The sequence below is a fragment of the Platalea leucorodia genome (genome assembly GCF_965183815.1).
Source record: "Platalea leucorodia genome assembly, chromosome: 15".
Classification (NCBI taxonomy): domain Eukaryota; kingdom Metazoa; phylum Chordata; class Aves; order Pelecaniformes; family Threskiornithidae; genus Platalea; species Platalea leucorodia.
The window spans coordinates 5984768-6012335 of record NC_138837.1 but is presented as its reverse complement, the minus strand read 5'-3'; the positions used below and the strand labels follow the sequence as shown (position 1 = coordinate 6012335).

General features: G+C 47.9%; 2 protein-coding genes across 2 annotated transcripts in view; one reads left to right on the top strand and one right to left on the bottom strand.

The window, feature by feature from the left end:
- The window catches only part of ABL1 (ABL proto-oncogene 1, non-receptor tyrosine kinase), an 83060-nt gene extending 61632 nt beyond the window's left edge, over nucleotides 1-21428 (top strand). The window contains exons 4-11 of the mRNA XM_082327849.1: nucleotides 4695-4967; nucleotides 8918-9002; nucleotides 9366-9543; nucleotides 11605-11789; nucleotides 13930-14082; nucleotides 14658-14747; nucleotides 15077-15241; nucleotides 17668-21428. Coding sequence (XP_082183975.1) covers nucleotides 4695-4967; nucleotides 8918-9002; nucleotides 9366-9543; nucleotides 11605-11789; nucleotides 13930-14082; nucleotides 14658-14747; nucleotides 15077-15241; nucleotides 17668-19367 — 2829 coding nt within the window. The 3' untranslated portion in view covers nucleotides 19368-21428. The remainder of the gene's footprint in view (nucleotides 1-4694; nucleotides 4968-8917; nucleotides 9003-9365; nucleotides 9544-11604; nucleotides 11790-13929; nucleotides 14083-14657; nucleotides 14748-15076; nucleotides 15242-17667) is intronic.
- A 5431-nt stretch (nucleotides 21429-26859) lies between these two features.
- On the bottom strand, nucleotides 26860-27249 carry QRFP (pyroglutamylated RFamide peptide; the record flags this gene model as incomplete). The annotated part of the gene is made up of 1 exon (XM_082327167.1): nucleotides 26860-27249. The coding sequence occupies one exon, from the start codon at nucleotides 27247-27249 to the stop codon at nucleotides 26860-26862; it is 390 nt and encodes a 129-aa protein (XP_082183293.1).
- Between the last annotated feature and the right edge of the window lie 319 nt (nucleotides 27250-27568).

The window sequence follows — 27568 nt, the reverse complement described above, 5'->3', positions numbered from 1 at the left end:
TGTGGCTCCTGGGCTTTGGCTGTTCGTGCAGGGGCGAGCAAAGAGGTAGCCACAGTCCTCCCCGTTGCCAGCATCCCTGCAGAAGGGGCAGTTTGCCGTGTCCATGCATCAGGCGCTGCAGTTTGCAGCCTGGTGCGTTAAACCACATCGGTTTCAATTTGTGTTAATGAGCTGGGCAGTGAATTGCAACAGCTTAACGGCAGACGTGCTACCCGCTCTGCTGCTTCTGCTGGTGGGCTGGGGGATGCCGTGCTCTTCCAGCACCCTGTCCCCGGCTGTCAAAGCTGAGGAGCTAGCAAAGAGAAACAGCTAATATCCCTGCTTTTCCCTCTGCGAAATGGAGACTGCTGGAGCAGGTCCCCCGCTCTGAGCTGCTCGTGTCGCACTCTATTACCCGCTTCGCATCAGAGCATGGCTCTGCCAAAGGAAAGCTCTTACCTTCAACTCCCTGAGCACCTGGGGCCTTCCCAGCCTGCTGTATCATTAGTCAGCCTGTCTGGGGAGTTTAATATCTGCAAGTGCTGCAGTAAGGATGAATGGCTTTGGTGGGATCATATCCTGGGACTGAGAGAACACGCTATCGGGAGAAAGAAGTAGTAAAGAAACGTGTGGAACAACTTCTGCTGGGCACGGAGGTGTGCTGTGCATTGCACAGCCCTACCCAGGCTGTTTCCCGGGGAAAACTGAAGGGTCTAGGAAGAAGATCAGAGGTGTGTATGTCTTAACGTTAGCACTGTTCATACTAAACGCATTGGGGTTCAACAACTTAAAAAGAAAAAAAAAAAAAAAATTCCTCAGGGAATTTTTTCTTTATTTTCCAGTTTAATGGATCATATTCTTCCGGACCAGCTTTTAATGGTTTTTTGGGCTTTTTTTTGTTTGTTTTTTGTTTCGTTTTGTTTTTTAAGGCAGGCATTAAAAGTGACCTTTCTTGATTTGGCTGGCACGGTGCAGCTAGTCATCTGGTAAACCACTTCCGTGGTACAGAGGACTTGGTTTTCCTGACTTGATAGTACTTGAGGCAAAGCCTCCCATTGAGTAACCCAACGGAATAAACAGCCTTGTCCAGCCAGCTCTTCAAATCCTGCTGTCCTCAGCATTAAGGACACAGGACGGGTGTCCTGCTTGAGTCTCTTGGAGCCTCCAGTGGCTGAACTGGATGCAGACTCGTTCCTTTGTCATGGATCTTGATGGATTTTTTTGCGTGGATGTTCAGTTTTGTCTGCTGACTGGGGAGGGCGAATCCCATCAGGTTAGGGATGAGTTGGAGGTTAGCATGGGCCAGTTTAACCACCCTTCTAGAATATACTGGCCAGGAGAAAGAGATGTGATCTGGTGACAGAAGCTGCAGATGAGCAGCTAACTTGTGCAAGCAGAGCCCCTTGGAACAGGACCGGTGTTACAGTTTGGCTAATGATATGCAAAAATTGCCCAAATAATGCGTCAGCAACATAGCCAGGAAGCAAACTGTGTGAGTCCCTGCGTAACCTCACACGGTGCCGAAGCGCCGAGCCTGTTACCCCTGTCTGAGTTAGCAGCACCAGGCACTTTTCTTGGGGGAAATCATCCAGCAAGCAGCTTGAATTAAGGCTTGGTAATCGGGGTCAGCGGAGAGGGGAGGTTGCAGTGAATAGTCAGAGGGTGTATGCGGCTTGCTGGGCTGCATCGGCAGCATGCTGTTCATAGCTGCTCCTTGCTTCGTCTTCTTGTGACACATGCTTCAAATTCCAGATGAAGATTTAAACACAGCACAACTCATTTCCAGTAGTGCTGATGGGAAGCAAGGCCTTCAGGAGTCAGTGTTGAGCTGTAATCCCTGAGAGGTTAGAAAAACTCTGCCTATAGAATGAGCACATTTAGTGGGTGCATGTGTGGTGGGTTTTTTTAATGTAAATGGAAAACTTCATGTGTGTTAAGGCATGGAGGGTTGTCCTGTGACCTGGACAGGGTGATTCTGAGTTCTGTTCCCCATCTTGCTACAGGTTTGCTGTGAAACCTTTGGCCATTTATTTAACTTCTTTCTCCATCAGTAACAAGATCATATAATCTGTCACACAGAACACAGATATCTCTAATTTCCATGAGATTTTGAGATCATGAGATCTAAGCCATCATAAAAGCACGGGTAGCTTCCTTCTCCATACTTCTCTAATACTTCCAAGTGATCCTGGAGTTCAGCATAATTTCCTACATCCATACTTCTATATTTTAGTCCTCAGTGTAACACATGAACTGCTCATACCACGGCTAGTACTACAAGTCCTTCCCAAACAGGTATGGCTTGTTTTAAATTGTGGTCGTACTGGCTAATGCTTGGTGGTCCAAGCCATGCAGCTGTAAAAGCCTCTCTTACGTTGTCAATTTTCATTTCTCAGAATATCAGTTTTTAAGGTGATTTCACCTCTTTGACCATGAAAGGTGGTTTGTTTTTTAATCATAGTGTTGAAATGAGATTTGATCCAGTTACTTTACCAAAAGAATATCCGACTCATTTTGATAGAGGGTTGAGAACATGCTCCCCAGGAGGATGCCTTTATTTTCTAGAGATAAAGTTTCCATAGGAGTGTTTTTTTTTATCAGCAACTGTGCCAAAAGAAGAACAAGAGTGAAGGGAAAGTAGATTTCTCCAGCCCAGGGTGTAAAACCCTCCACTCTGAATGCCCTTGCGCATCCAAAAGTGTACGTGTTGTCACCAGAGTAGTTAATGGCGTGGTTTTAGCCCAAGTGGCTTGTGGACAGGTTGGCCACCGTGCATCTTCTCCCACTCCCCCAGGCCCAGGTGCTATTGCCACCAGAAGAAATGCCATTTTAACCAGGGGTTATGATTTCCCAACACTGGAAAGGTAGGTTTCTACAGCACAGTTGCCTTTTTTGGACGCCAAATGTTCATTTTCCAGAAATCTTACTGGGGGCATCATTCTGTTACAAAGGCCATAGCCTGAAAGCCAACGGCCACCCTACACCTTGCAGTAGTCTAACCTGTTTGTGACTGATCTGTGGGGTCATTCACATCTGCGTTTGGTTTGCCCTTTCTGGGTTACACTGTGTGCCTGAGCTGAGCATTTTACCTTTCTGCAGCTCTTTCAAATAAGTTCATGACGTACGCATATTGGCAGTTTTTGCCAATTCTGACCATAGTAATTGCCATACATACGCAAACATATGACTCATTCTCATAAACTTAAGTAGGGATTTGGGCAAGCAGGATGCTGAGGAGGAGAGGCACTTTCATCTGTCACTCTGACTGCCGTGGATGATACGGCTGCTCTTTTCACTCACCTTTTCTTATATGTAGTGCCCGTGCTCTCATATGCTTCAGAATATTTGATCTTCTCCAGTGCCTCTCGTTTTGGGTTTGTATAGTAAACAGTCTCCAGTCCAAAGGCTTTACTCAAGTTTGAGGGTGGTTTTGTCCCTCCCTGCAAACATTTCTTTCTTTTTTTCTCTTGCAAATGCATGTCCCTTTTCTGTTGGACATATTCGCTTATTGCTGGAGCTTCACAGATGCATTTTCTTTTTCCGTCCAAAAATTCCGTCTAGGTGGAAGAAGCAGAATTTGACCCTAAGTCTGGGATTTTTTGGATACCTGGCAGCCCCATCAACTTCCCAGCCTCCTGAAATCCCAGACAGATGGCCATTGCACATGCACAAACTGTTGAGTGCATATCTAGCGAGTCAGAAGCGTTGGAGAAGTTTGGTCATAGCTATTGGCATGTAATGTGCACAGCAGGACCAGTGCATTGCACTCATTTCACAGTGCGTGGACTGGACAGAGATCTGGGTGGCTAACACGCTGCTGCTCGTCCTGCAAGGGTCCCTTGCCAGACCTTGGTCTTTTGTGAGAAATGGAGCTCTTCCATCATTTGTGTGCTGCATCTAGCATAGGCTGTTGCACTTTGCTACAAAGATTTCTCCCTCTCCTTCGGGTGCTATTAGCATCACTTTTTTTAAAATTAAATTTTTAACTTTTGTCACCTTGCCCAGCAGGAGACTGGGCTTGAGTGTGAAAATGGGAAATACAAAGCTCTGGTGGTAGGGCGTCACTTGTCCGTTATCTTTAGTAGGTTTTTAGGCTTAAAATGGATCTTCTGGTAACAAATATCGGTTATCATGCCTCACAGCAGGTTTTCATTCAGTGGTAATGATTTTACTTCTGTGTTATTGATCGGTGCCCATCACAAGAATGGAGCAGACCAGCTGCCTAACTTCATGCAAAATACTATGCAGAAGTAAAGGGGGAAAAAAGCAGGGAAGCCACCAGTTTGCTCATGACCCTTCGAGGAGAATTTAGGCAGGTGAAAATGTCATAACCCAAATAGTAATAATGGAATCAAGACACTGAGGTTGACAACCCCCTACTCTCCAGGAAATGTCCCACAATCTTTACTGACCAGCCTTTTGAAAAAAGACGTTTCAAGCAACAGCATGCCAATCTAATGCTATTTGCAGTCATTCCTTCCACGTTGTTTTAATGAAGTGCATGTATTTTCTTCTGAATCCATGCATTTCCCATGTAAGCGTTGATTGTTCTCAGCTCTCGGAGCTAGTTACAGAGCTTGCGGAGCTCATAGTACTGCGGCTCGAGCAGAAGCAATGCAACAGTTTACTTTCACAATTTTGTAATGTAGTTTCTACGTATGAATGCTCCGATGTGCGTTATGTGAATGAGCTTTCTCTTTCTCTTTGATTCCTAGCTTTATGTCTCTTCAGAGAGCCGCTTCAACACCTTAGCAGAGTTGGTCCATCATCATTCAACTGTCGCAGATGGACTCATCACTACTTTGCACTACCCGGCGCCCAAACGCAATAAGCCCACTATCTATGGCGTGTCTCCGAACTACGACAAATGGGAGATAGAGCGAACTGACATCACGATGAAGCACAAGCTTGGTGGAGGGCAGTATGGAGAGGTGTATGAAGGAGTCTGGAAGAAGTACAACCTTACAGTGGCTGTGAAGACTCTAAAGGTAGGACTCAAGTCTCTGAGCATTCCTATTCATCTCCTTTCAACAGGAACCGAGTTCAGGGAGGCTGCCTGCCCTCAGCCATAGTTAGACAGTTTGGGGCGGTGATGGCCCTTCCTTTCTGTGCTGTAGGCTTGGAACAGAGTATTTTTGAAAGTGCTTGATCCTATTATGGTTTTATGTGATACCTGAAACGCTTGTAACTAAACAAAGGAGGACGATATCAGCGTAATTTTTACTTTAGAACGGATGAAGCCTTAGAAATATAAATAGTGCCATGATGTCTCGCATTCAGAGTGTGGCAAAGGTGAGCTATTTGTGGATGAGCACACTTAACACAAGCTGGTGTATTAAGGAAGATCGTGGATTGTGAGTCAGGCAACATAAAATTCAAAGGCTGTGTTTCAGGGAGGCTTTGCATGTTTTGATTTTCTATCTTACATGGCATCTTTCCCAAAATACAAGCTGCCTGTGTACCTGGAAGTCTTAAGCAATTGTTCACAGCTGCTTCTTATCAAAAGATACAAGAGGAAGAAAAAGTGTATCCAAGCTAAAATATATTAAAATTCGTAAGTGGCTTTAATGAGGAACTGGATAATCAGTTCTGTTTCTGGCTCTGCTCCCTGATTTCTGTGTCTTGGTTTCCTTGTCTCTGGAAATGCAAATAATGCTCTGTGAGTTCATAAGGTCATTGCTTAATTCATTTATGTTTATAAAAATGTCTTGAGATCTTCTGGCAGCATCCACACACATTGCATTCGATTGCTTAATAAGAGTTTATGCTAACTTGACACCATGTTCTCTCTCCTCCAATGGGGACGTGGTTTGGTCTTGCAGAAACAAACAGAACGGGGTTTTTGGTTTGTTTCTTTTTCGTTTTTGCAATGGAAATTTTCAAGTGGAGAGAACTGTGTAGATACCTTAGTGTCAGGGGAAGAACATTTCCTTGATTTGAGGAAAATATTTCTTCCTTACGCTCTGAGCAGCGGCTGCCTCAGTATTTCTGGGTTGCTATGGTTGCAGAAAGTATTTTCATTTGGGTCTTTTTTTGTACTCTGGAGATTCCTGCTGCTGCTCCCCAGCGGAGGAGAGGCCAAGCGCCTGCTTGCGCAGGGAGCGAGTGACACCTAGTGTCATCCCTGCTCGGACCCGGGGCGCTGGGGACCGCAGGGCTTGCTCGGGAGCATGGCAATGCAGGTGGAGCTGGGATTTGACCAGGTCGAACAAAATGCCAGTTTATAGTGAAAGGAGAGACCGGTTCTTTCCCGGAACGTTGTTTGCGGTAACATCTCCTTGCCTCCTCCTGCTTGCAGTGTGAGGATACGCGACGTCTTCAGGCTTCTCATTTTGCTCGAAACTGTAGCTGCTGCTTTCATTCTCATCTTTAAAACCCATCAACAAAGGCAAATTGCGTGTTATCCCATAAAATCTGTTTGTGCATAAGGAGAAACCTTAATACAGACCATGGATGTTTCAAGTATATCAAATAAATATTTAATGAAACATGACTAAAAGTGGTTCATAATGTAGTATGGAGCAGCATGTTCCACGGGGGAATGTAAGAATAACCAAGAGGAGAGTTGAGAAACACTTCAACCTGCAATTATGCACACTAAAACCATCCTGAAAAGCAAATTTATAATCCGCCTTCCTTAAATCCATCAGTCTGCTTCCTGACAGGTGGGATTATAGCTTTCTTCAAAGTTTTAGGAAACATTTTAAAATCACATTTATATCCCAGTTCTACTGGGGAAAACAAGCCCGCCGCAGCTTCCGCACAAATGTTCAAATGACTCACTTTATTTTCCTCTGAGAGAATATTTTTCAAAGCTTTATATGGCTCTTCTTGTTCCTTCCCCATCTACTCCAGATATCTCTGTAAGAAAGATAAAGGGGAGGGAAAACTAAAAGAGAAAAAAAAAATTCGTTCCAACTTCTTTTCGAACAGCGATGCTTACGAACACCCATTTGTTGTTCAGTTTTCTGTCAAGTGTCTAAACGTAGCTCAGAGCTGGCACAAAACACAAGCTCACGCAAGAAGGCGATCAAGGCAGCACACGCTGTTCCTCAGTTGCGTTTAACTGGGAAGTGCTAGACAATGTTTTGGTGCTTAGATGTTTCCCATTAAAATATATCACTGGAAGCTCAGCGAGTTGCACAGGACGCACCAGTGTTTACAAGGGTCTGTTGTTATAACACAACACACTCCAAATTTGTGTTTTTTACACCTGATGTTGATGGAAAGGGGCATGAGGTGGGCAGTGGCTTCAGTAGCTGGGAGCGGAGCTTTGTGACCTGCGTATCGTTGGATCGAATGCAGCCTTCTGTGACTGTGGCCAAAGCTTGTTCCCCATGAAGGACGTTTAATGGCTGAACTGTTGTGAGCTGGGCATCTCAGCACATTTCTTACTGCACACCTCGAGTCTGCATCCATTAGGACCGCCTCTTCTTTTTTTTTATTTTTTTATTTATTTTGTTTTATTTTTTCCCCCAGCAGCGAAGCCTGTGTTTTAAATTAGGCGACATGCATCCCTGGTGTCCCTTAATACCACGGCATGGTCCTGTGCTCTGCTAGGAAAATACTGCATAGCCAGAACTGTTTTATTTCTTCTGTGGTTTTGTACAGTGGAAGATGGAAGCTGGTTAAACTTGGTCCTTCGCATGAGATCAGATTTTCAGAGAAATCATTGTTACGGTAGTTCCCTGTATGTGTCCTTCCTATTGATTTGGTCACTGAGAGGTAAGAGATTTAAAACAGTGGAACAGCTATGCAGAGGAGCAACCTTTCAGAGTTTGTATAGCGTGCGCAAGATAAATGCGTATTTAGGGTAATTTTGCAACCTGGATTATTAACCCAGTTTCCTTTGCCAAAGAAAACAGTTTAAGGTTCTGCTCACAAGGACCTTTGGGCTATTAGTTTTGACGGAGTGTGTTCAGCAAATCACAGCTGCCAATCAGGCTAATTGGCAACGAATAGTAAATGATTGAATGAAACTGTTTGAAAAAGGTTCTAACTGCAAAGCAGAGAGCTGGCTGGATCTTACAGCGGCAGCCCACTGTTCTCGTTCTCACCAGCAGCAGTAAATCCTCTCCAATCCTTCCTTAAAACACTTCGTCCATGTAGCCTGTCAACATTAATCCACCAATGAAAAGAAAATATGGATATAGAAAGAAACGTTGCTTTAGGAATAGATCTGTATTTTTGCACCACTTTGAAGTGACCTTCCGGCCATTTGGGGCATATTTGCTTCAGAAAATATGTCTTTTGAGCAAGGTTGTATCTTCCTCGGTTTTGTGTTGTGCCAAGCAACTTTACGGCGTTCAGCAAATAGGTAGTGACACGTCTGCCCGGAATGGTTACGTCATGGGTCAGGATCTAAATGCCAGAAACGAAATCTGTGAAACCTCGGGCTTTCGGTTACGGAGTGGCTGCCATCGGTCATGCCTCCCCGGCTGAACGGGGGGATTTCTTGCTCCTACCCAGTGAAACTGGGGGCCCCCATTTCAGCAGCTTCTCAAGCATTTGATTGTGGCGTACCCTTCCTTTTATGTTCATTCTTGTTTCTCTTCTTTTCTGTTATGTTCATTCTTGTTTCTTTTCTTTTCTGTACTTTTTATTTCATGTTATCTTGTTTTCTGTTAGCAACAAGCACATTTTTCCTTTTCAGCTCCTGAGTGGTCCTGTGAGAGGCCCTTCACAAAAGGGATATGGATTTTCTTGCCCCAGAAAGCTCTGTTAGAATAAGAATGATAAAAATACATTTTTTAAAAAATCCTACAAAAAAACCAACCTTCCTAACTCCCTGGCATTGTGATGTGGCTACAGGGAAAAATTACCTTGAAAGAACTGTGGCTTATGTTGTCAGTTTGCAGTTCTTTTTGTGTCCTCAGACAAAAATCTGTTCCTCCTTTGTGCGTGCTGTCCTTGCCAAAGCTTTACCATTGTTCTGCAGGAGGATACCATGGAGGTGGAAGAGTTCTTGAAAGAAGCTGCAGTAATGAAGGAGATCAAGCATCCCAACTTGGTGCAATTATTAGGTAAGTGATAAATACCAAGCAGAGGGATTTGAACTAAACCCTTGTGCAGTGATATGGATGTTAAGGAGCAGATAAGCTGCTTACCATGCCAAGGCTTTAAATACAGACACTTATTGTCTGGCAAAATTCACAATTTGTACCACTAATACATGATTTTTAATGATCTCGTCTCCCTAATGTTTAAGTTGCCAGAGCCTGAAGCAGGAAATTAAAACCCTCTATTAACCAATTCCAAGCAGAACTCGTTCTTTCTGTGAGCCCTATATTTCTACCTTCTAGAGGTAGAAATTGCCCCAGAGGACAAAGCCTGAAGATTCACTGATATTCTCAAACATTCATCGTAAACTTTATGTTGGTCCCTAGGGGTGTGCACACGGGAACCTCCTTTCTACATCATTACGGAGTTCATGACGTATGGGAATCTGTTGGATTATCTGCGCGAGTGTAACCGGCAGGAGGTGAACGCTGTGGTGCTACTGTACATGGCAACTCAGATCTCCTCAGCCATGGAGTACCTGGAGAAGAAAAACTTCATTCACAGGTAGGAAGGACAGTGAGCACCCCTGAATCTCGAGCACAAAACACCCCTTGATTTATTTTCCTGCTTTTCCGATTATCACAGCATTGACTCAAATGCAGTTGGTGTCCTGTATTTAACACACCAGTGCGTTGTATTCTGATACAGTACATTAACCTGTCTATAGGACGGTCGTCTAATTGTTTTTCTCTGTGTTCTTCTCTCACCTTTGAAGTAGATGTAGGTGAAAGACATATCAGTACTTTTATATTTTGGACAAGGGCCTTAAATGTAAATGCTTCTCAAAGTAACGGGCTCTTAATGGACCAGATAAGTTGCTGCTCTTCCTTGATTCTAACAGCCATTAAAAGCTGCTGCAGTTGATGTTGCTGGATGCGTGCAGGTGCTCACAGCAAAGCCACCCTCTTAGTGCCTTCGTACCCCATGTTCTTTCTTGTTTGCTTCGCTTTGTTTCCCATCCTCTGTAGGGATTGTTTCCCACTATTGTCCAGATTGCGTATTCACTTTAATAAGCATCTCTGCAGTCGTAAAAGTCTCGGAGACTCTGACCTTTAAGTGTGCTGCAATTATGGCTAGAGCTTTGCATTCTTCATCTGAAGAAATGGCCTCCTAGCAATATAATGACACATCCTGCGCGAAGGTTTGAGAGTCGCTGAGCTTTATACAAGATGCTCTCTGTGCCATAGCGTGACCTTTCCTGCCCAATTAACTGCAATATGAATTAGCACATGTTTTTTCATAGAGACAAATATGAAGATCGTGTGTAAAGTTCTAGGTGCTCTTCTAAGTCATGCGTTGCCTTTGCTGCCTGAAAGGCCTGTTTAAATGCTTCTGTCAGTCAATAAAGTGAACAGTGAATCTGCAAATTAAAATCTCCAGCCTTTGATTTGCTCTGTTGAAAGTATTTCATCCCTTCAGCCTGTAGGAAGTGAACTTTAAAAACTGCTTTGTGTGAATCCCATTTGTCTGCTCTCCCGTTCGTTGCATTTCCTCTTATTTCCGATGACCCATTTATCTAAAATAAATAGTAGCGTTTTTCCTTATCAGCCACCCCCATACCCACCTACCCAATTATTTTAAGAGTGTTGTCACAATTCGCATCCATGGATTCAAATGCGGCGCTGTGACCTCATTTAATGAATCAGGAAGGAGGAGGAATTTGATTATGAAGAGGAGCTTTTATTTAGACAGACATTGTAGTAATCAGCATTGATAAGAAGGTATATTCAAAAACACTGTGAAAATTTAATGGACATCTAGTAAGACACACTTTTTTTTAATTTATTCTGATTGAGTGGAACAAGCAAAAGAAACAGTGTCTGCCTCATATCTAAAGATCTCACTCGAGCTTTCTGGTAGAATCAATTTTTAGTTCAACGTGACATAATCTGGAAAAGTGTCTTTAACGAAACCTAAGCCAGGGTGGAGGCAGGTGAAAAAATGTGGAGGAAAAGCTTAATTTGCTTATTACCCAGTCCTTGGAAAATTTAAGTACTGATAGCAGAGGCTATGACAGGTTTGAAAAGGCCAAACCATGGTATGAAAAAGTTGTGTTGTAAAATGTGGTACGCCTGGGAGGAGGAAGAGCATAGCTGGGAGCTAAACCTGGTGCTTGAGCAAGGACTGGAAAAGGAGTTCTGGAGAGCGACTGGTGTTGGCTGGGGCGACTGGAGTGCTGGAGAGGTGGGCAAGAAGCGAGGCATTGAGACTTCGTTTATTCAGTGCTCATCCTCAGCTATTGATAACTTGAGCACTGACATTTCTTTAAATTATTTTTATCCTGAGGGTGGCAGCTTTTATTGAAAGTGAGGGGGCTTCTTGAAGCTTTCACTTCAAATTAAAAAAAAAAAAAAAAAAAGTTTGGATGACAGTCTTATAAAGCCAGAATGGAAAATAACTTTCCCTCTTACATGTATGTGTATAACTACATAATTTCTGTGTAATACTCTGATGAAAATAATCACACACGGGCCCAGATTTCTTCGAGAACAGCAGGTTTCCTTGCTATGGCTAACAGCGAGATGGTAAAGACTTCTCCTTGCCTGTTTTTGTTCTTGTTTTTAGGGACCTTGCTGCCAGAAACTGCCTTGTAGGGGAGAACCACTTGGTGAAGGTGGCAGACTTTGGCCTGAGCAGGTTGATGACGGGCGACACATACACGGCCCACGCCGGAGCAAAATTCCCCATCAAGTGGACCGCACCAGAAAGCCTGGCCTACAACAAGTTCTCCATTAAATCTGACGTCTGGGGTAAGAATTCGCATGTACGAATTAATGCAGATTATAGTCGTCTTTTCCAGGGCTGTGAAATGAGGACATTGTGAAACATTTCAGGAGGGAGCGCATTCCCTGGTTTGAGCCATTTTGTTCTAGGAGCTTGTCAGAGTGCAGGAACTAATCTCTGCTAAGTCGGTCTTTGAGTGGAGCACTGAGGATGCCGACCTGACTTTATATGTTTGAATCATTGGCAAGTATGGAAATAAAGGATAATGTAGTGTTTATAGAAATGTATGAAATGGGGCTGGAGGGCACTGATACTACTGCCTTGATAGAGTTCTGGCGCAGGACTATGAAGCCATATAGTATTATATAGCCAGGAACTTTCTAACTACTTCAAGGAGGAAAGTGAGAATCTGGTTCATTTTATGTTAAAAAATTATGTGTATATCTGTCTAGTGATAGCTGCAAGCTCGTCTTTCTGCATTTTAAAAGAATAATCTTTGGAATGAGATGAGGAGAAACGGAGGGAAAATTTGATGACAAATGGTTATTGAAGAGCCCTGAGGTGCTGGTGATAAGAGTAAGCTTAGCTAAATGGAGCTACGTTCTATCAAATCTGACCGCAGAAAATCTCATTGTACTTTTTATCAGCCTTTCTTTGGGTTTTATATCTCCGCCGTAGCTGTTGGTCAAATTCTCAAAAGTGCCCAGTGACATGAGATAGAAGTTTTGTGGGACGTGGTCCCAAAGGCACTTGGAAAATGTTATCCTGAGCATCTTCGCTATATATAAAACAACAGATAGTAGTGAAGGAGCGATGACGTTTTCTGGAGTTATGGCGAAACTGTGCAGAGAAAGGCTTTATTTTGAAAGAACTTTTAGGTAGATGCCTGATGCAAAATGTTTTATAGATGGGAGAGGAAGACTCAAAACAGCCTCCCAAGGAGTACGTGATTGCTGACCAAGGTGTTTCTTCTGCTTGGGACTTGCACTTGGTGGTGTTGGCTGCTGCCGGGTATCTGCCACAGTCTCAAGGATGCTGCTGTATCACTGTGGTGGCTGCAGGATCCCTGTTGCATTTAAATAGTAGAGTACTCGGGGAGGAAAGATCCAAAAAGAGTATTGGATATCTTTTAATTAGGGTTAGCGTAACCTTGCGTAGTGACAGTTGGGGCAGTGGACTTTGGGATCTGATTAGAGCAAGCCGGCCATCCCCGGAGGCCACGGCTGCTGCCGGGCACGCCAGAGTTTAGACGCTTTCACCTCACTGCCTCAAGACAGCAATCAAAGAAAATTGTGCACAGAAATGTCTAACGTAACTTGCCCTTGGTGGTGTTACCATGTAATGTGATGTGATTTCCTTCCTTATGCAGAATTGTAATCGCTTTCTCTTCAGGTTAGGAACAGAATAGGGTGACTGAACTAATTACATGCAGGTTGCTGAACTGGTGTTGAGTCTATTCTGCGTGCCCGACTCCTGGGTTAGCTGCCTGACCCTGCTGCTGACCTGCATCCCCACCGACTTCTGGGACTTGAATGCCTCGCCTGTTTCAAGACCTTTTTTGTGCTCTCCCTTCTCCTGTTCAGCTTTCCCCGTGACCAAAATGTCTCGCCCTCACCCTGTCTTGTTGGTAGCAACTGCTGAAACTTTGCTCTCACTGCTGCCTCCCAGGTTTCCCCTCTAGACCGTGCTGCAGCTAAACAAGGGCACCCTAAAAACACTGAGCTATTAAAATGTGCGAGTCCTCTAGGGAGAGGTTGCAGATGAGAGGAGCTGTCAAATTGAGGGAGAGACTGCAGTGCACAGTGAAACGGTTTCAGCTAATCCACTGTGAAGTCTCTTAATTGTGCCTTTAATAGGACTTGAAGGATCTCAAGGCGTTCAGGTTTGAGACAACTGATACATTGAAAATTAGTCTTAATTCTACCCTGTCATATCGCAGGAGACTTGTCTGTGCTGACGAAGAGGCTTGTTACGCTTTCTTAACATTTAGGCTGCTGCTGATCATGGGATCTGAGCCACCCAGAGCTGGTTTAAGTGTGCAGCACTGTTTAGTAACCACTCCCACTAAACGTCCTCTCATATTTAAGATTAAAACAAAGCTTATTGGTTTTTTCTTTCTTTCTTTTTTTTTTTTTTTTGTTTTCCCCCCCCCCTCCACTGCTGCAGCCTTTGGCGTCCTGCTGTGGGAAATTGCGACCTACGGCATGTCCCCTTACCCTGGGATTGACCTGTCTCAAGTCTATGAGCTGTTGGAGAAAGACTACCGTATGGAGCGCCCCGAAGGCTGTCCTGAGAAAGTTTATGAGCTCATGAGAGCGTGTAAGTGTCCCTCAGCCCTGCAAATGCTGCTTTTTAGCTCTGCAGAGGTGCAGTAAAAGTGTCGGGATGTGGCCACATACAGCCAGGCACGAGAAACCCCCTGCCAGTTCCAGTGAAGGTGCAATGCTGCGTAGAAGTGCTTGGTTAAAACTGCTTTCCCCAGGGGATGAACATGCTATGAAACCAGCCGCTTCTCTACTGGGAGCACGTAGGCCTGGGGGAGAGATTTGTTGTTCAGCTCAATGTTTTCTTTGTCTCCTTTTTCCTGACAATTTAAAGAAAAGCTTGGGCTCTAAGGATGAAGCAGGAGCTTCATTAGGCTTTTTAAGGGACTGACTGTTACTCTTCCACTGTGGCCTTTTGGTACGTGACTTAGTGTGATACATTTTTTTTTTCCAGCATTACTTTGGCTCAGTGGTGGTTGCAGATACCCAGCACCCTTCAAATGAGGTTTCCATGTCATTATTTTGTCTCACCATGTTATAAAAAAGGAACTGTGATAGCTAGCTGCTCCTGGTGTAGTGTACTGAATGTCTAATGCTGGCGGGAAGTTTTGAGTGGTGGTGTTTTTTCAGGCTGGCAGTGGAGCCCTTCCGATAGACCCTCCTTTGCTGAGATCCATCAGGCCTTTGAGACGATGTTTCAGGAATCCAGCATATCGGATGGTAGGTCCGGGTCCTTCTTGGAGTGGCAGTTCCAGGGATGGGAAAAGGGCCAACTGCATCCTTAACTCTGCGCTCTTTTCATAGGCTGCTTTGGAGTGAAACTCAGTCCTAGGTTATACCGCCTGGTGTAAACGGCGTAGAAAGCAGCGATGCATTTCCATTTGGCCTTTTTCTGTGTATGGGCATGAATCTGATTTTAAAGGGCCAAATGGCTGAACAACCTCAAGGAACCTCTACTTTGCTTGCTTTTCTTTTGGGCTGTTAACTCTGAAAAGAACAATAGTTTTAATCTTCTGTTGATTGTAGTGATTTTCTTCTGTGCATTGCAGAGGTGGAGAAGGAATTGGGAAAGAAGGGCATGAGGAGTGTCGTGAGCAATTTCCTCCAGGCCCCAGAGTTACCAACCAAAACACGAACATCAAGGAGAGCTGCTGAAAGCAAAGATGCCAACGAGGGCTTGGAGACTGCACATGCTCGAGGCCAGGGAGAATGTGGTAGGTTTTAATTAAAGTCATTATTCCTTCAGGAAATACAGAGGAAAACAAAATACATGTCCAGCTGCAGGTCTTCACCTAGGAAAAGCTGTGTCTAATAACAGGTGCCATCTTTCTGTACCAATATTGTGTTTCTGGGTGACAGGCTGCTGAGTTTGCTTTGCTGGGTTCAGAACTCCTTTTATTATTTTTTTGCAAAGGTAGGTTGTTAATCTTGGGACCAGATACACACACACAGAGCAGCTGGGAATGTGAATCCTTAACTGGCTGAGGGATTGGCGCTATACCTGCTGTTGCTTAGAGAAGCCCTAGGAGTTCTTTTAACTTAATGGCTGTTGCCTGCAGCTCCCTATAGACCAGAGCCTGAGCACAGAGCTCTCTGATCATATCCTCTTCCCATTCCCTGGTAGGAGCTATCAGTGGGATCTCCCACTGCATCTGAGTGCTGGATAATCTGCTGTGTTCAAGCCACTTTACGCTACCACACTGCATAATTTAAAGCAGGACGATTGCTCGGGTTTAGCAAGCCCCATAAGGGAGGTTTCTTCACTGTTCCATCCTACCAGGTTTGTGCTTGCAGCACTGAAGAGTATTACTCTTGGCAGGTACCAAATATAATTTCAGCAAGGGACAAAGAGGTATTTACAGAATCTTCCGTGAAATTAAACTCTCTTTCAATCAGTTTCTTTAACAACTTACCTTGCATTCTGAGGTAATAAAAGCAGTGGTAAAACGCTGAATGTATACAATAGATTTGTATCTAGTTCATTTGAAAAATAATAAGGTAAAATAAAATACAGTGGTTTTTTCCAGCTCCTTTTGAGGGTGCCTTCTCTAACCATTCATGTGACTGACCTTTCCTGTGTAATGTCAAATTCACTTAGTAGTACATGTTTCAGTAGCAGATGTATGTACATCTAGACAAAAAGGGGAAAAAAAGAGGGGATGTAAAATGTTGGAAAAAGAAAGTATCAGTGACTTAGAAAGGAAGGTTATTTACCATATATAGGAAATATAATTGCCTAGTATTACAAGCTTTGAAGTAAAATAACTTCATTTAAATACTTAAGGGCTTTGAGAGATTCAAGTGCAGCGGGAATAATATGATTTTTAACATTATGCTGGGAATCATTTCACTCTTTATTGTGAAAGAAAATATTTCGCATTAAGGTTTTATTGCAGTTTCCCCTTGAATTGTCGGTGTTTCCATAGCAAGTCCAGCAGCTGGAAGCCGATCCTCAGTGCAAGCTGCTGGTTTTCTCTGGATCTCTGTAGCTCCACTGTGTCTAGACACAGTAAGGCCATGGCCTCCCAAAGAGCTGTGAGAGCTCTTCTGGTTGTCCAGGTCCCCAGAACTTGTTGTGCGGGAATGGTTTAACTGCACGTCGTCCTGTGGAAGCGTGCTGTCTTCTCAACGTACACAATTATTTTTCTTCAAATCCCCTCTCCTCAACCAAAATCCCTTCCTGAACCAAAATCCTACCCATAGCATGATGATCACCAATACGTGACTAAGAAGCACCCTCCTTTTTCCCTATGACTCTGCTTCATCTCCCTGCTTACTGCCTGCTCGAGCTGTAAATGTATATGCTGCCCTGAAGGCATTCCTCTCTTGAATTAGAATGCCATCCGAGTGCCTGGTCTGGCAATGAGACCCCCTGCCAATCAAATACAGAGACCTTCAGGACTCTGTATAAAATTATTATAAACCACTATTCATTTTTAAATACCTCTTGTAAGTGGAGAAAGGGTCACCCCATCATTTCCTTCTGGAGCAGTGCTGCTGAAGGAGACCGTTACTACCACTTTCCTCCTCTGTTGTACAAAGCTGGCCGTCTTCACGGTGGTACGACCTGAAGTGTTCAGCTGTCGAAGGGCATCTTGATTTCTGCTTGTGAAAACGTTATTTCCATTCCCCACAAAGGATGACAGCAGGAAGGAGGTTAGGAGGATCAGAATCTGAACGAACAAGGAGACTGGGGATGGAGGTGGGTTACAGAGGCATCTTATTAATTCAGAAGGTCAGCTATTCAAAAGACAGCAACAGCACAGGGACGAAAGCAAAGGCCTCTTAATATTTATCTTCTTTACAGTGTGAAGTTTAGACAAGTCTCCAGATATGAGGGCGGGAATCTGAACATAAACATTTTGTGTTTCTATGTCGCTGTTTAAATCGGAAGCCTACAGGGAAAGTAGTTTGGCAGCTGAGTACTGCAGAGGCCACCTCAGAAATTGTTTGCAGGGTTAGGGACCATGTTCAGTCCAGGCTTCCCTGCGGCTGTATTTGCTTTACTCCTGGTCTGACATTGGCTCGCTTTACAAAACCTGCACCTTTTTGAGGTGCTGCAGTAGTTCAGTCCTGGAAGAAAACTGATTATTTTGGCTGTTGAAGCAACGCTCAGTAGACTCTCTTCTTTCCCTTGCAGACCCTCTGGATCATGAACCTGCTATTTCTCCCTTGCTCCCACGGAAGGAGAGGGTGGCCCTGGAGAGCAGTCTGAACGAAGACGAGAGGCTGCTTCCGAAAGACAAAAAGCATAACCTCTTCAGCGCCCTTATCAAGAAGAAGAAGAAGACTGCTCCTACCCCTCCGAAACGGAGCAGTTCCTTCAGAGAGATGGACGGCCACTCGGACCGCAGGGCAGGTGGGGAGGAGGAGTGCAGGGATGCTGGCAATGGAGCTTTCATTGCACCCCTCACAGACGCAGCTGACCCTTCCAAGTTTCAGAGCCCAAGCAATGGGGCTGGTGTCACCAACGGGGTTGTCGCTGGGAACTCTGGATTCTTATCTCCCCACTTACGGAAGAAGTCCAGCACGATGAGCAGCAGCCGAGGGGTGGCTGGTGAAGAGGAGAGTAGTTCCAACTCCAGCAAGCGTTTCTTAAGGTCCTGCTCAGCCTCCTGTGTGCCCCATGGAGCAAAGGACACAGAGTGGAAATCTGTGACTCTGCCTCGGGATTTGCAGTCCACGGGACGCCAGTTTGATTCCTCCACTTTTGGGGGACACAAAAGTGAAAAGCCAGCACTGCCTCGGAAGCGGGCAAACGAGGCCAAGACTGACATTGCTGTCAGGGGAACAGTGACCCCTCCTCCACGGCTGCTTAAGAAAAATGAAGAGACCACTGATGATGTGTTCAAAGATGCAGAGTCGAGCCCTGGCTCCAGCCCTCCCACTCTGACGCCAAAACTTGGCCGTAGGCAACCTGCTGCCCCTCCTTCCTCCAGCGTGCTCCACAAGGACGATGGAGTCAAATCCAGTGCCTTAGGTACCACTGTAACCATGGACCAAGGTTCTGCTGCCAAACCCAACCCTGCTGGGTTCGTGGGTGCCAGCAAGGCTTCCTCTGAGGAGCCACGACTGAGGCGGCTCAAGCAGACCTCGGAGTCGGCAGGGAAGGACAAAGGGAAGTTATCGAAGCTGAAACCGGCCCCTCCGCTTCCGCTGTCTTCATCCTCCATTGGCAAGCCTGGGAAGGTTTCTCACAGTCCCAGCCATGAAGCAGCAGCAGATGTGATGTCTGGGCCTAAATCCAAACAGTTGACTCAGGTTGCAGATGCTGCGAGCAGTGATGCTGTCAAGCCAAACCAGTCAGGGGAAGGTGTGAAAAAGCTGGGGATCCCCTCTGTACCAAAGCCACAGTCCTCTACAAAGCTGCTGATGAGCACAGCAGCCCCAGCTGCCTCTTCCTCATCTGTACCCTCCGCCCCAGGCGGGGACCAGCCATCATCTACAGCGTTCATCCCTCTCATATCCACCAGGGTCTCGCTGCGGAAGACCCGGCAGCCCCCGGAGAGGATTGCCAGCGGCACCATCACTAAAGGGGTGGTGCTGGAAAGCACTGAGGCTCTACGGATCGCCATCAGCAAGAACTCTGAACAAATGGCAAGCCACAGCGCTGTCTTGGAGGCTGGCAAGAACCTCTACACCTTCTGTGTGAGCTACGTGGACTCCATTCAGCAGATGAGGAACAAATTTGCCTTTCGGGAGGCTATCAATAAGCTGGAGAATAACCTACGGGAGCTTCAGATCTGCCCAGCAACAGCTGGCAGCGGTCCTGCAGCCACCCAGGACTTTAGCAAACTTCTCAGTTCAGTGAAAGAAATCAGCGACATTGTTCAGAGGTAGCAGAAGCCAGGTTAAAAAAAAAAAAATATCACGACGGGCCAAAGCCAACTGTGGAGAGAGTAACATGTGTGGACTGACAAAGGACCGGGGCGTTCAGGTTAGAGCTGCGCAAAAGACACAGACTGTGAATGGATGCCCTGGCTCCAAAGGGCAGGGCTGTGCTCAAGAGGCACGTTCCACCCTCCTAACTCAGATTCCCTGTTTCATATACTCGTACTCGTCTTATCTGTGGAGTTCTTGCCTTGTGGACTACAAGTCTAAATGCTGATGTCACACCATGCCTTTTTATTAATATTTTATTGTTCTGGACAGACTATTAAGACTGAAGCCAGACTGATGGACACTGAGATGCCATCCTCCTCAGGAGGACTTTCTACTGCATTTTCATCCCATCCCTCTGCCCCACTGTACACAAGGATGAGTGTTTGAATAGCAATATACCCACTGCGTTTCTTGGGAGAGTTGCAGCACATATCCCTGTCCCGAGTCTGACATTTACCTGCCATTAATGCAACAGATTTGGCACTTGGGAGGGAAGGGGGGGAAATTGTTAATGTAAGTTGTTTTGTTTTTTTTTTTATTTTATTTTTGATGACAGAATGCTACAAGTGATGTTTACCCGAATTTTTACTATGATTCCACCTGCTGCCCTTCGTTTCTGTGTTTTCAGCCATTTCTTGATGATGTTGAGCCCAAATGAATTGCTTGGGTTCAAAATGTTGCAGACAGCACCTGCTAATGTAGTGGCACAGGAGCCTGTTTGCGGATCTCCCTTGGTAGCGAAAAAGGACTGAAGAAGGACGTTGCTGTTGCACTCTCGTGATATCTAGCATTAATCGGGCTGACGTTTGGGGTGGAGGGTTGCAGAGCAGGGCTGGAGCAGCAGGTGCTGGTGCTGAGCAAGGCATCGCTCCCTGAAAGACAGGAGGGTTGCAGCAGGGGGAGATGCAGCTGAGGATGAGTTCAGAGATACCGCTGTGCCTCCAGCAGTTGTTTCAGCTGAGCTTGCTCATCGCAGATGGGCGAGAACTGCTGTATCGCTAGTTGAATTTCCAGACTTTTTTGTTCTGTGAGCAGAGATGGGACCTGGCTTCTGCGCTCCCTTAGAGACCTGTGCTTTGAGGGGCTGTGGTGCCTCCCTTTCCGTGCCAGTGCTAACTCCCCGTGAAGAGCTCAAATGCCAGTACTCTGGGGTTAAAACTGTCACTACCTTCATGCCGGTGTGGTTCCATCCAGCATCAAACAAGGATCTGTGAAGACTGCAGACACTTCTCTTGGGTGCATCTCCCGAGGAGAGTGCCACAAAACGCTGACAGCAGGACTCCTGGGCTTCCTTTCCAAGGTCCTGTGACCTTCCCAACTAATGCAACACGACTGGGAACTAACTGTGACTTGTGACAATAGTGAAAGAACAAGGTTTAGGGCTATTAACAGTGCAATTTAACTCCTCTTAACAGTTCCAAACATGAGAAAAAAAGCATTTTCCATGTCCTGTTCCCCTGTAACTCTTGTGACCCCTCTTGTGTATCTTAAACACTAATTGCCTTCGGTTGTATTTTATGCCGTTCTCTTTGGAACTGTTTGTTTTGTATATGATTTCTAGTAGTTCACTCGTGTGTGTTCACGCCACTTTTCGCCCTCACGAACAGCCATGACAACACATGACAAATGTTCAAAAGAAAATACACACTTCTGCCACAGGCTGCCTTTAAAAATGTAAGGAAAAAAAAAACAAAAAAAACAAAAAAAACAAACAACCCTTGGACTGTCTCTTTCCTGGAGGTACTGTTTTTACTTTGATAACATATTGTGCCACTATATTATACGTTTGTATCTCGTTATTACACACTTTTGTAGACTTGTCTTTTTTACAGTGTGTAAATAGCTCTGTCCTTCATCTCTGTGATACTTAAGGGGGCTGTTTCCCCTTTAATTTGGTCCAGTACAGATTGTTTCTGTACACGACTTTCAATTCTTCCTCTTCTCTTTCTCTATTTTTCATTTTTTTGATTTATTTTTTATTCCAGTCTCTCTTGCGTAGTATATTTAAAAATAAATCAATGTTGAGGAAAACCCGTGTTTGTCTATTAGCAAGGCTTTTCAAACCCAGTTACCTCCCCTTAGACTCCATCTCCGAAAAGAGGGGTTCCCCGTTTGGGGGGTTCACTGGGGCCCTTGGGCGCAGCGGGCTGCTCAGAGCCAGGCACCAGCACCTTTCCACGCCCTTTTGATCCGGCTCTGAACAGTCAGGAGAGAAAAAAGATGCACAGGATAAAGACTGTGTCATCACCTCTTTTGAAGCAAAGACTTTGCTGTTGTCTTCAATGAGATTTAAATCAGAGATTTGACTTCAGACTTCTCTTCCTGTTAATTGTTTGTATTCTGTAATTCAGCTGCTCTTGTTTTTTCCTCCTCCGCTGCTATGAAATGACCCGTGAGTTTCTCTCCTCAGACGGTTCTGGCTGCTCCCTCCCTCATTTCTGGTTGTCCATCCTTATTTTCTGCTTGCAGACACCTTCAGCCTTTCCAGCAAAGCCTGAGGGAGGGACGTACCCAGGTACTAAGCAGCCTCTAAAATGAGGTACCGCCTTGATTAATGGAGATGCTAAAGAGTAAAAAAGGATGAGAAGGAAACAAGGGCAGATGACAGTGAGCGGTGTGCCCGGGGTCCCACAGTTGCTCAGCGGTGGTTTCGGGTTATAACGCAGTTTGCCCCATTTCTAATCCCCTCGACAAGTCCCTGGTGAAATCCATCGGTCCTGGCGCAGGGAACCGCTCGCTCGTGGGCCGTGGGAACAAGGCTCATCAGAAACCTTGTCTTGCTGCGACAGTGATTGCGTTGGGCCGCTTCTAAATGAGCCTGAAGATGAAAAGAGGAGCAGGAGGACGCTGTTGGCAAGTATAAATGCAATGAATGGCCTGCACTCGGCAAGGCTCGGGCTACTTTTCACCAAAGTGGCGGTGCCCGGTGAAGGCACACGCAGAGCTACACGGGGTCCCTGGCTGTTCTGTGACGATGACCCCGGCGCAGAGCAACGTCCAGGCTGCTCTTTGTGCACATCTCTAGCGTACTGGCTTGAACACGGTGAATAGTTGTGGGCCGGGGGAAGATGGAGAAGCTTAACCTGCCGCTGAATACAATCGCTCCTGGTGATCTCCATCTCGGCTCGCTTAGGGAGCGGTCCGTGGTGTCGTGGGAAGGTGGAGGCCGGTTGACCTGGCTGGGGAAAGCCCCGGGATCTGCAGCGCTGGGAGTGAGAGAGAGGGGATTAAAGGCTAAATTTAGCTGAGTACAGTAGGAGTTGATTTAACAGATCGATGCATTTAACAGTTTGATTGCTCCAATTTTCAAGGCTATTGAGCTTGAAAGTGAGAGTGCTCTGGGGGAAAAATAGCTGTGTTTGTGTTTTTGTTTTGGTTTTCATGTCTTTGAAATTACAATGTTCACTCTTTTAAGTTTTCCTTGAATGTCATCCTGCCTTTTGTTGCGAAGTTGCTTGTCACAAGATGTAAAATGTGGTCAGCGTTCTACGCTCACTTCTTTTCTCAAAAAAAAGTATTAAAGGTAGGCTGGTGTGGTAGCTTTTGTGGAGATGCCGCTGGACCCGCGGCACTCTCGGGTGTGCAGGAGCGCTGCCTGCCCCCGGGGACGATCGGGGGCCAGCTGACAGCCTCCTCCTTGTTTGACATTAATCCTTTCCTGCTTGAAAAGAGAGGAATATAGCCCTAAGTGCTGTGTCACCTCTGGAGAGACGGTTCCTGGCATCATGTGCGCACCTAAAAGCGGGCTGGCAGCGGAGCAGGGCTCCTGGTCCGAGGGTGAGCCTGGGCAGGTTGCTGGGAACGATGATTCTGGATCAACCTGCTTTTCTGGTCAGCCCTGATGCCTTGGGTGCCCCTAAAGCCGTGGGTTGCGGACAGCCCTGCAAGTCATTTGACTGTTTAGGCTAGGCTCAAAACTGTCCTTGTGGGAGTGGAGCGCTGCTCCGTGTTTTTTCAACGGTAGATCCAGCTCAGCAGAAAGTTCACCTGCAAACCAGGCTATGCTGAACTGTTGGCCTGCAATCGCCCCCCTGTTGAAGGTTACCTGTTTGTCCTAACGTCCAGTCTGCTGATAAAGGTCCTACCTGTGCTCCTGGAGCCGCAGTGCTGAATGACCCGGTTATGATGCATTAGCCCCTTCAGGAGTCCATTGGATGCGATTAAATCGGCCTCTTTCTCTGCAGAGGATCCACTTGGGTTTCTGAGATCTGCTGCTCCCGTTGTGTGTGTTTGCAGGGCTGCAGGTCTGCTTGGGATGGAGGAAAGATGAGGAGCAGCCTACAGGAATGGAGCAGATGGACAGAGATGGGGCTGGGGCAAGGACGAGGGTTGTACCCTGGTCAGAGATGGACAATGGGGCCTTTTACGGAGGGTCCCAGCAGCGGTGAAGTTGGCAGCAAGTGTCTGCATTGGCCCTTGCTGACTGGGTCCACTTGCCATGGGCAGAAGAATCCAGTGCCTATTGGGTGCTGTCCCGTTGCGAGCTGGCTTGCACAGCAGGCGGCGGTGCCGGTGCTCCAGGCAAGCTGTCCTGCCTTGCCGACACTCCGCTCTGCCGCCCGCGTGGCCATGCCGCAATGAATCCGGCTCCTTACGGTGCAGTGTGCGGGTGGGCTCCGAGCTCTCCGGCTCTCAAAGGTGTTGGGGGTCTGGGTGTCCCCTGGGAGCTGCCCCGCAAAGGGACCCGGGAGGGGAGGAATTGGGAGGGGATGTAGGTTCCCACGGGAGCTGGACGGGAGACACCATGTCCAGCATGCAGGGATGGGCTTTCCAGCCTCTCGGGGGTCGCTGCTGCCATGTTCCCCTCTCCTTCCTCCCAGACAACACCCCCAGACTCCAGGCAGTTCTTTTCCATTCACTTTTACCTCCTCCTCCCCGCCAGCCTCAATCACCAAGGAGCGATAACGAAGAGCCTGGAGCGCTGCCTTTTCCCAAGTGCATCAGCCGTCCCACTGCGTGCCAAGGGGTGCTCCGGGGGTGCCGCGGCCCCTCGCCTGCCCCGCGTCGCAGCCTGCCGGGAGCCCCTTTCCTCCCGGCGGGCGAGGAGGGCGATGGCATCGCCCCAACAGCACGGAGCTGCCCAGCAAGGAGCCCCCCCGGCCGCACGGGCTGAGCCCAGCTCTCCCACCCGCCAGGTAAGCGCTGTAGGAAGCACTGGCTTTTACTTTTAAATAAGTTATACAGAAGGTTACTGTGCTTCAATCAAAGCCTCGTTATACGTGGGGTTTTATCATGCTGCTCTGACCCTATTCTTCTCCCGGACCTGAGAGCAGGAGCCCAGGCGTCCCCCCCCGGCCCCAGCACCGCTCAGCAGGTTTCCTTTCCCTTCCCGCAGCAGCCGGTGCCACTTTTCCCTGCAACGATCCATCACGGCAAAGCCAGGGATTTACCCGCCCTCACTAGTCCAGCGTTGCTCCAAAACTCTTTCCCCCATCCTCCCTCCCGTCCCTCCCCCCCGACTCCAGCGCAGGGTAAAATTGATCAGTGCATATTTATTGATGGTTTGAACACTCAAAAGAAGCGGGGGGGGGGGGAGAGATGTTGCCATAGAAACATCGATAAAGCTCCCATCTCCGCTGCGTGATGCGAGCGCTGCGCCTGCGTCCCCCGAACCGGCGGCCTTTGGTGGGGTGGGAGTCAAGAGAGATCGGAGGCGGGTTTGGGGGTGCCCAGGGTGGGGGGACCGCGTGGGCTCAGCCACCCCGAGTGCCACCGGGTTGGTTGGTCACTGCTCTGGTCCCCACGGTGCGAGATGGTTACCGCAGCAGAGGTGCAGGGGAAGGAAAATGCCCTTCCACTCCCTCGCAGCCGGCGCTGTCCTCGTGCGAGGGCCAAATCCTGGCATCATCTGTATCCCTGCAAATCCCGAGTCCCTCCTGTTCTGCACCCGTGGGGCTGTGACCCACGCGTAGCTCCCCGGAGGAGCCTCCTCTTGCGCCTCCATTGCTCCTCGCTAGCCCTGGCCGCCCCATGGCTGGTGTTTGCCTGCCGGTCCCAGCTCTCCTCCATTCAACCTTCGCTTACGCACCGCTCCTGCTGCCAGAACAGCTCGCACCGGTCCCGGCAGCACTGTATTAAATGGTCTGTCTGCTTGATGGATATTACAATGCACCTCTTGGAGCCTGATTTTTGGTTGGTTTTTTTTTTTTTTTTCCTCCAACCAAGTCCCGCCACGGTCTTTGATTTTGAGGGTGCAATTTAGCACTTGCAAATAATTGCCCTGCTTCATTTTTGTGCCTGCAATGAAATATTAGCAGTCGTTAGGTGTCTAACTTGCCGTTAGCGCCTGCAAGCCAGGTAGTTAGACCTCTGATTACTAATATCTCTGCCTGCAGTGGCAGGCACAAAAGCAAACGTCGTAGTTGGCATTGGCCGAGCTAAATCTGCCCAAAGGAGGAGAAGGCAGTCGCTGAAGAGCGGGGCTTGTCCTTCACAGCCGTGGCTGTGCTGGCTTCTGGGGCTAGCGATTCCCCAAGCTGCACCATTGGCAGCAGAGGGGACTGGAGAGCAGGAGGACAGCGAGCACCCGTTGGTGGCCCCGGGTAGGTGCAGGGGTCCTTGTTTCAGCCCCTCTGCACCCAGGTTTCTGCAGCGGCTACAGCTGGGAATAGGTGGTGATGAGGCCAGGAGGGGGTTAGGAAGGACCAGCTTTCAGGCAAGTGCTGGGGTGATGTGGCAAGGACACTGAAGGTCAGTCGTCACCATCTCAGCCTCGCAAGGGCTCTGGTGGCACCTGAGGACGGGTCTCAGGGTCGGGGCGTGAGCAGAGCGGTGGGACTGCAGCAGGACTGGTGATGCCAGGGCAGGTTTCCATGCACACGCCAGGGATTTATAAGGACAAGATTTTCTTGAACCCTGCTGCTCTGGCCTGGTTTGCACGCAGAAGCCGGCTCTTGCAATTGGCATCTTGACACTAAGCAGAATTTGCCGCCGGAGGGATTCTTCCATAATAGGCAGGAGAGCAGCAACTCTGCAGCTCCGCGGAGAGCTCTGAGGGACCTGCTCCTCCCTGACAGCCCTGCCCTGGGTGACAGCTACAGGCAGTCCCCAGGGGACTGTCACCACCAGGACTATCCCACTGTAACCCCTCAGCCCACCTACCTCCAGCCTCCACGTCTGGCCCTGCCTGTCCTGGGGTGGCATCCCCGCTCTCTGCCTGCACCGCGGGGCACTTGCACCGTGACCCAGCAAAGGCCGCGTGTGACTGGGGAAGGGACACGGTGGGTTCTTTTTAAGGCATCCTCCTCTTCTTCCATTGCACCGGTTGGGAAAGGGGATGTGAAATCTGTGGCAGGGCTGCAAGTGGAGCAAACACGATGTCCCCCCTCCCCAAGGCAACCCCAGCAGCAAAGCCCCCCAGATATCCTTTTGTCTGAGCAAACCTAGGTGGGATGGAAGGGAAGGATGGGACGGGGCGACCCGCAGGAGGTGAGGGGTTGAGTCCAGGCCCTCATCTCCCGAAGCGGAAGGTGAAGCCCCCTTTTTTCCTGTTGTAGCCGTTGAGCTCCTCGGCCAGGTTCCCCAGCGTGCCGCTGCGCTTCTCGCCTCCCACCGGCAGCAGCTCGGAGCCCCCCCGCCTGCCCAGCCGCTGCCCGCTGCCCTCCTTGCCGTAGCCCCGCAGCTCCCGGGCGATGCCCAGCAGCGTGCTTAGCTCCTTGCTGCATCTCTGCTTCGCTCCTGCCCTCCAGCAGGCACCCAAGTCCTCAGCCGCTGCCGCTTGCCAGCTGAGCTTGAGTGGGGTCCCTTCCCCGGGGTCTCCCAGCTCCTGCCGCTCACTAGGAGGGAAGCAGGCCCCCAGGCTCAGGAGGACGAGGCAGGACAGTAAGTAGGGTGCTCTCATCTGGGGGAAGCAGAGGAATGGAAAGACATTGTCGGTAAACCGCAGAGCATCCTCGGGCAGTGGCTAAAGCAGCAGCAAGGGCTGCTCTCGGCTAGCATGCGTTCCCCGTTCCTGCTGCAGCACCCACAAACCAGCCCTGCCACCCCTACAGCCTGCGAGAACCCCCCTCCAGCACCCACCACCACTCCTGCAGCCTCCACCCCAGCACCCAGCTGCAGCAGGGGTGCTGGGGGGGTCTGAGCTCGCTCTGCCTCTCCCCTGCCTCCTTCAGACCTGCTCCCCTTCATCTTTAGCCGCTCTGTGCTCACAAATTACAGCC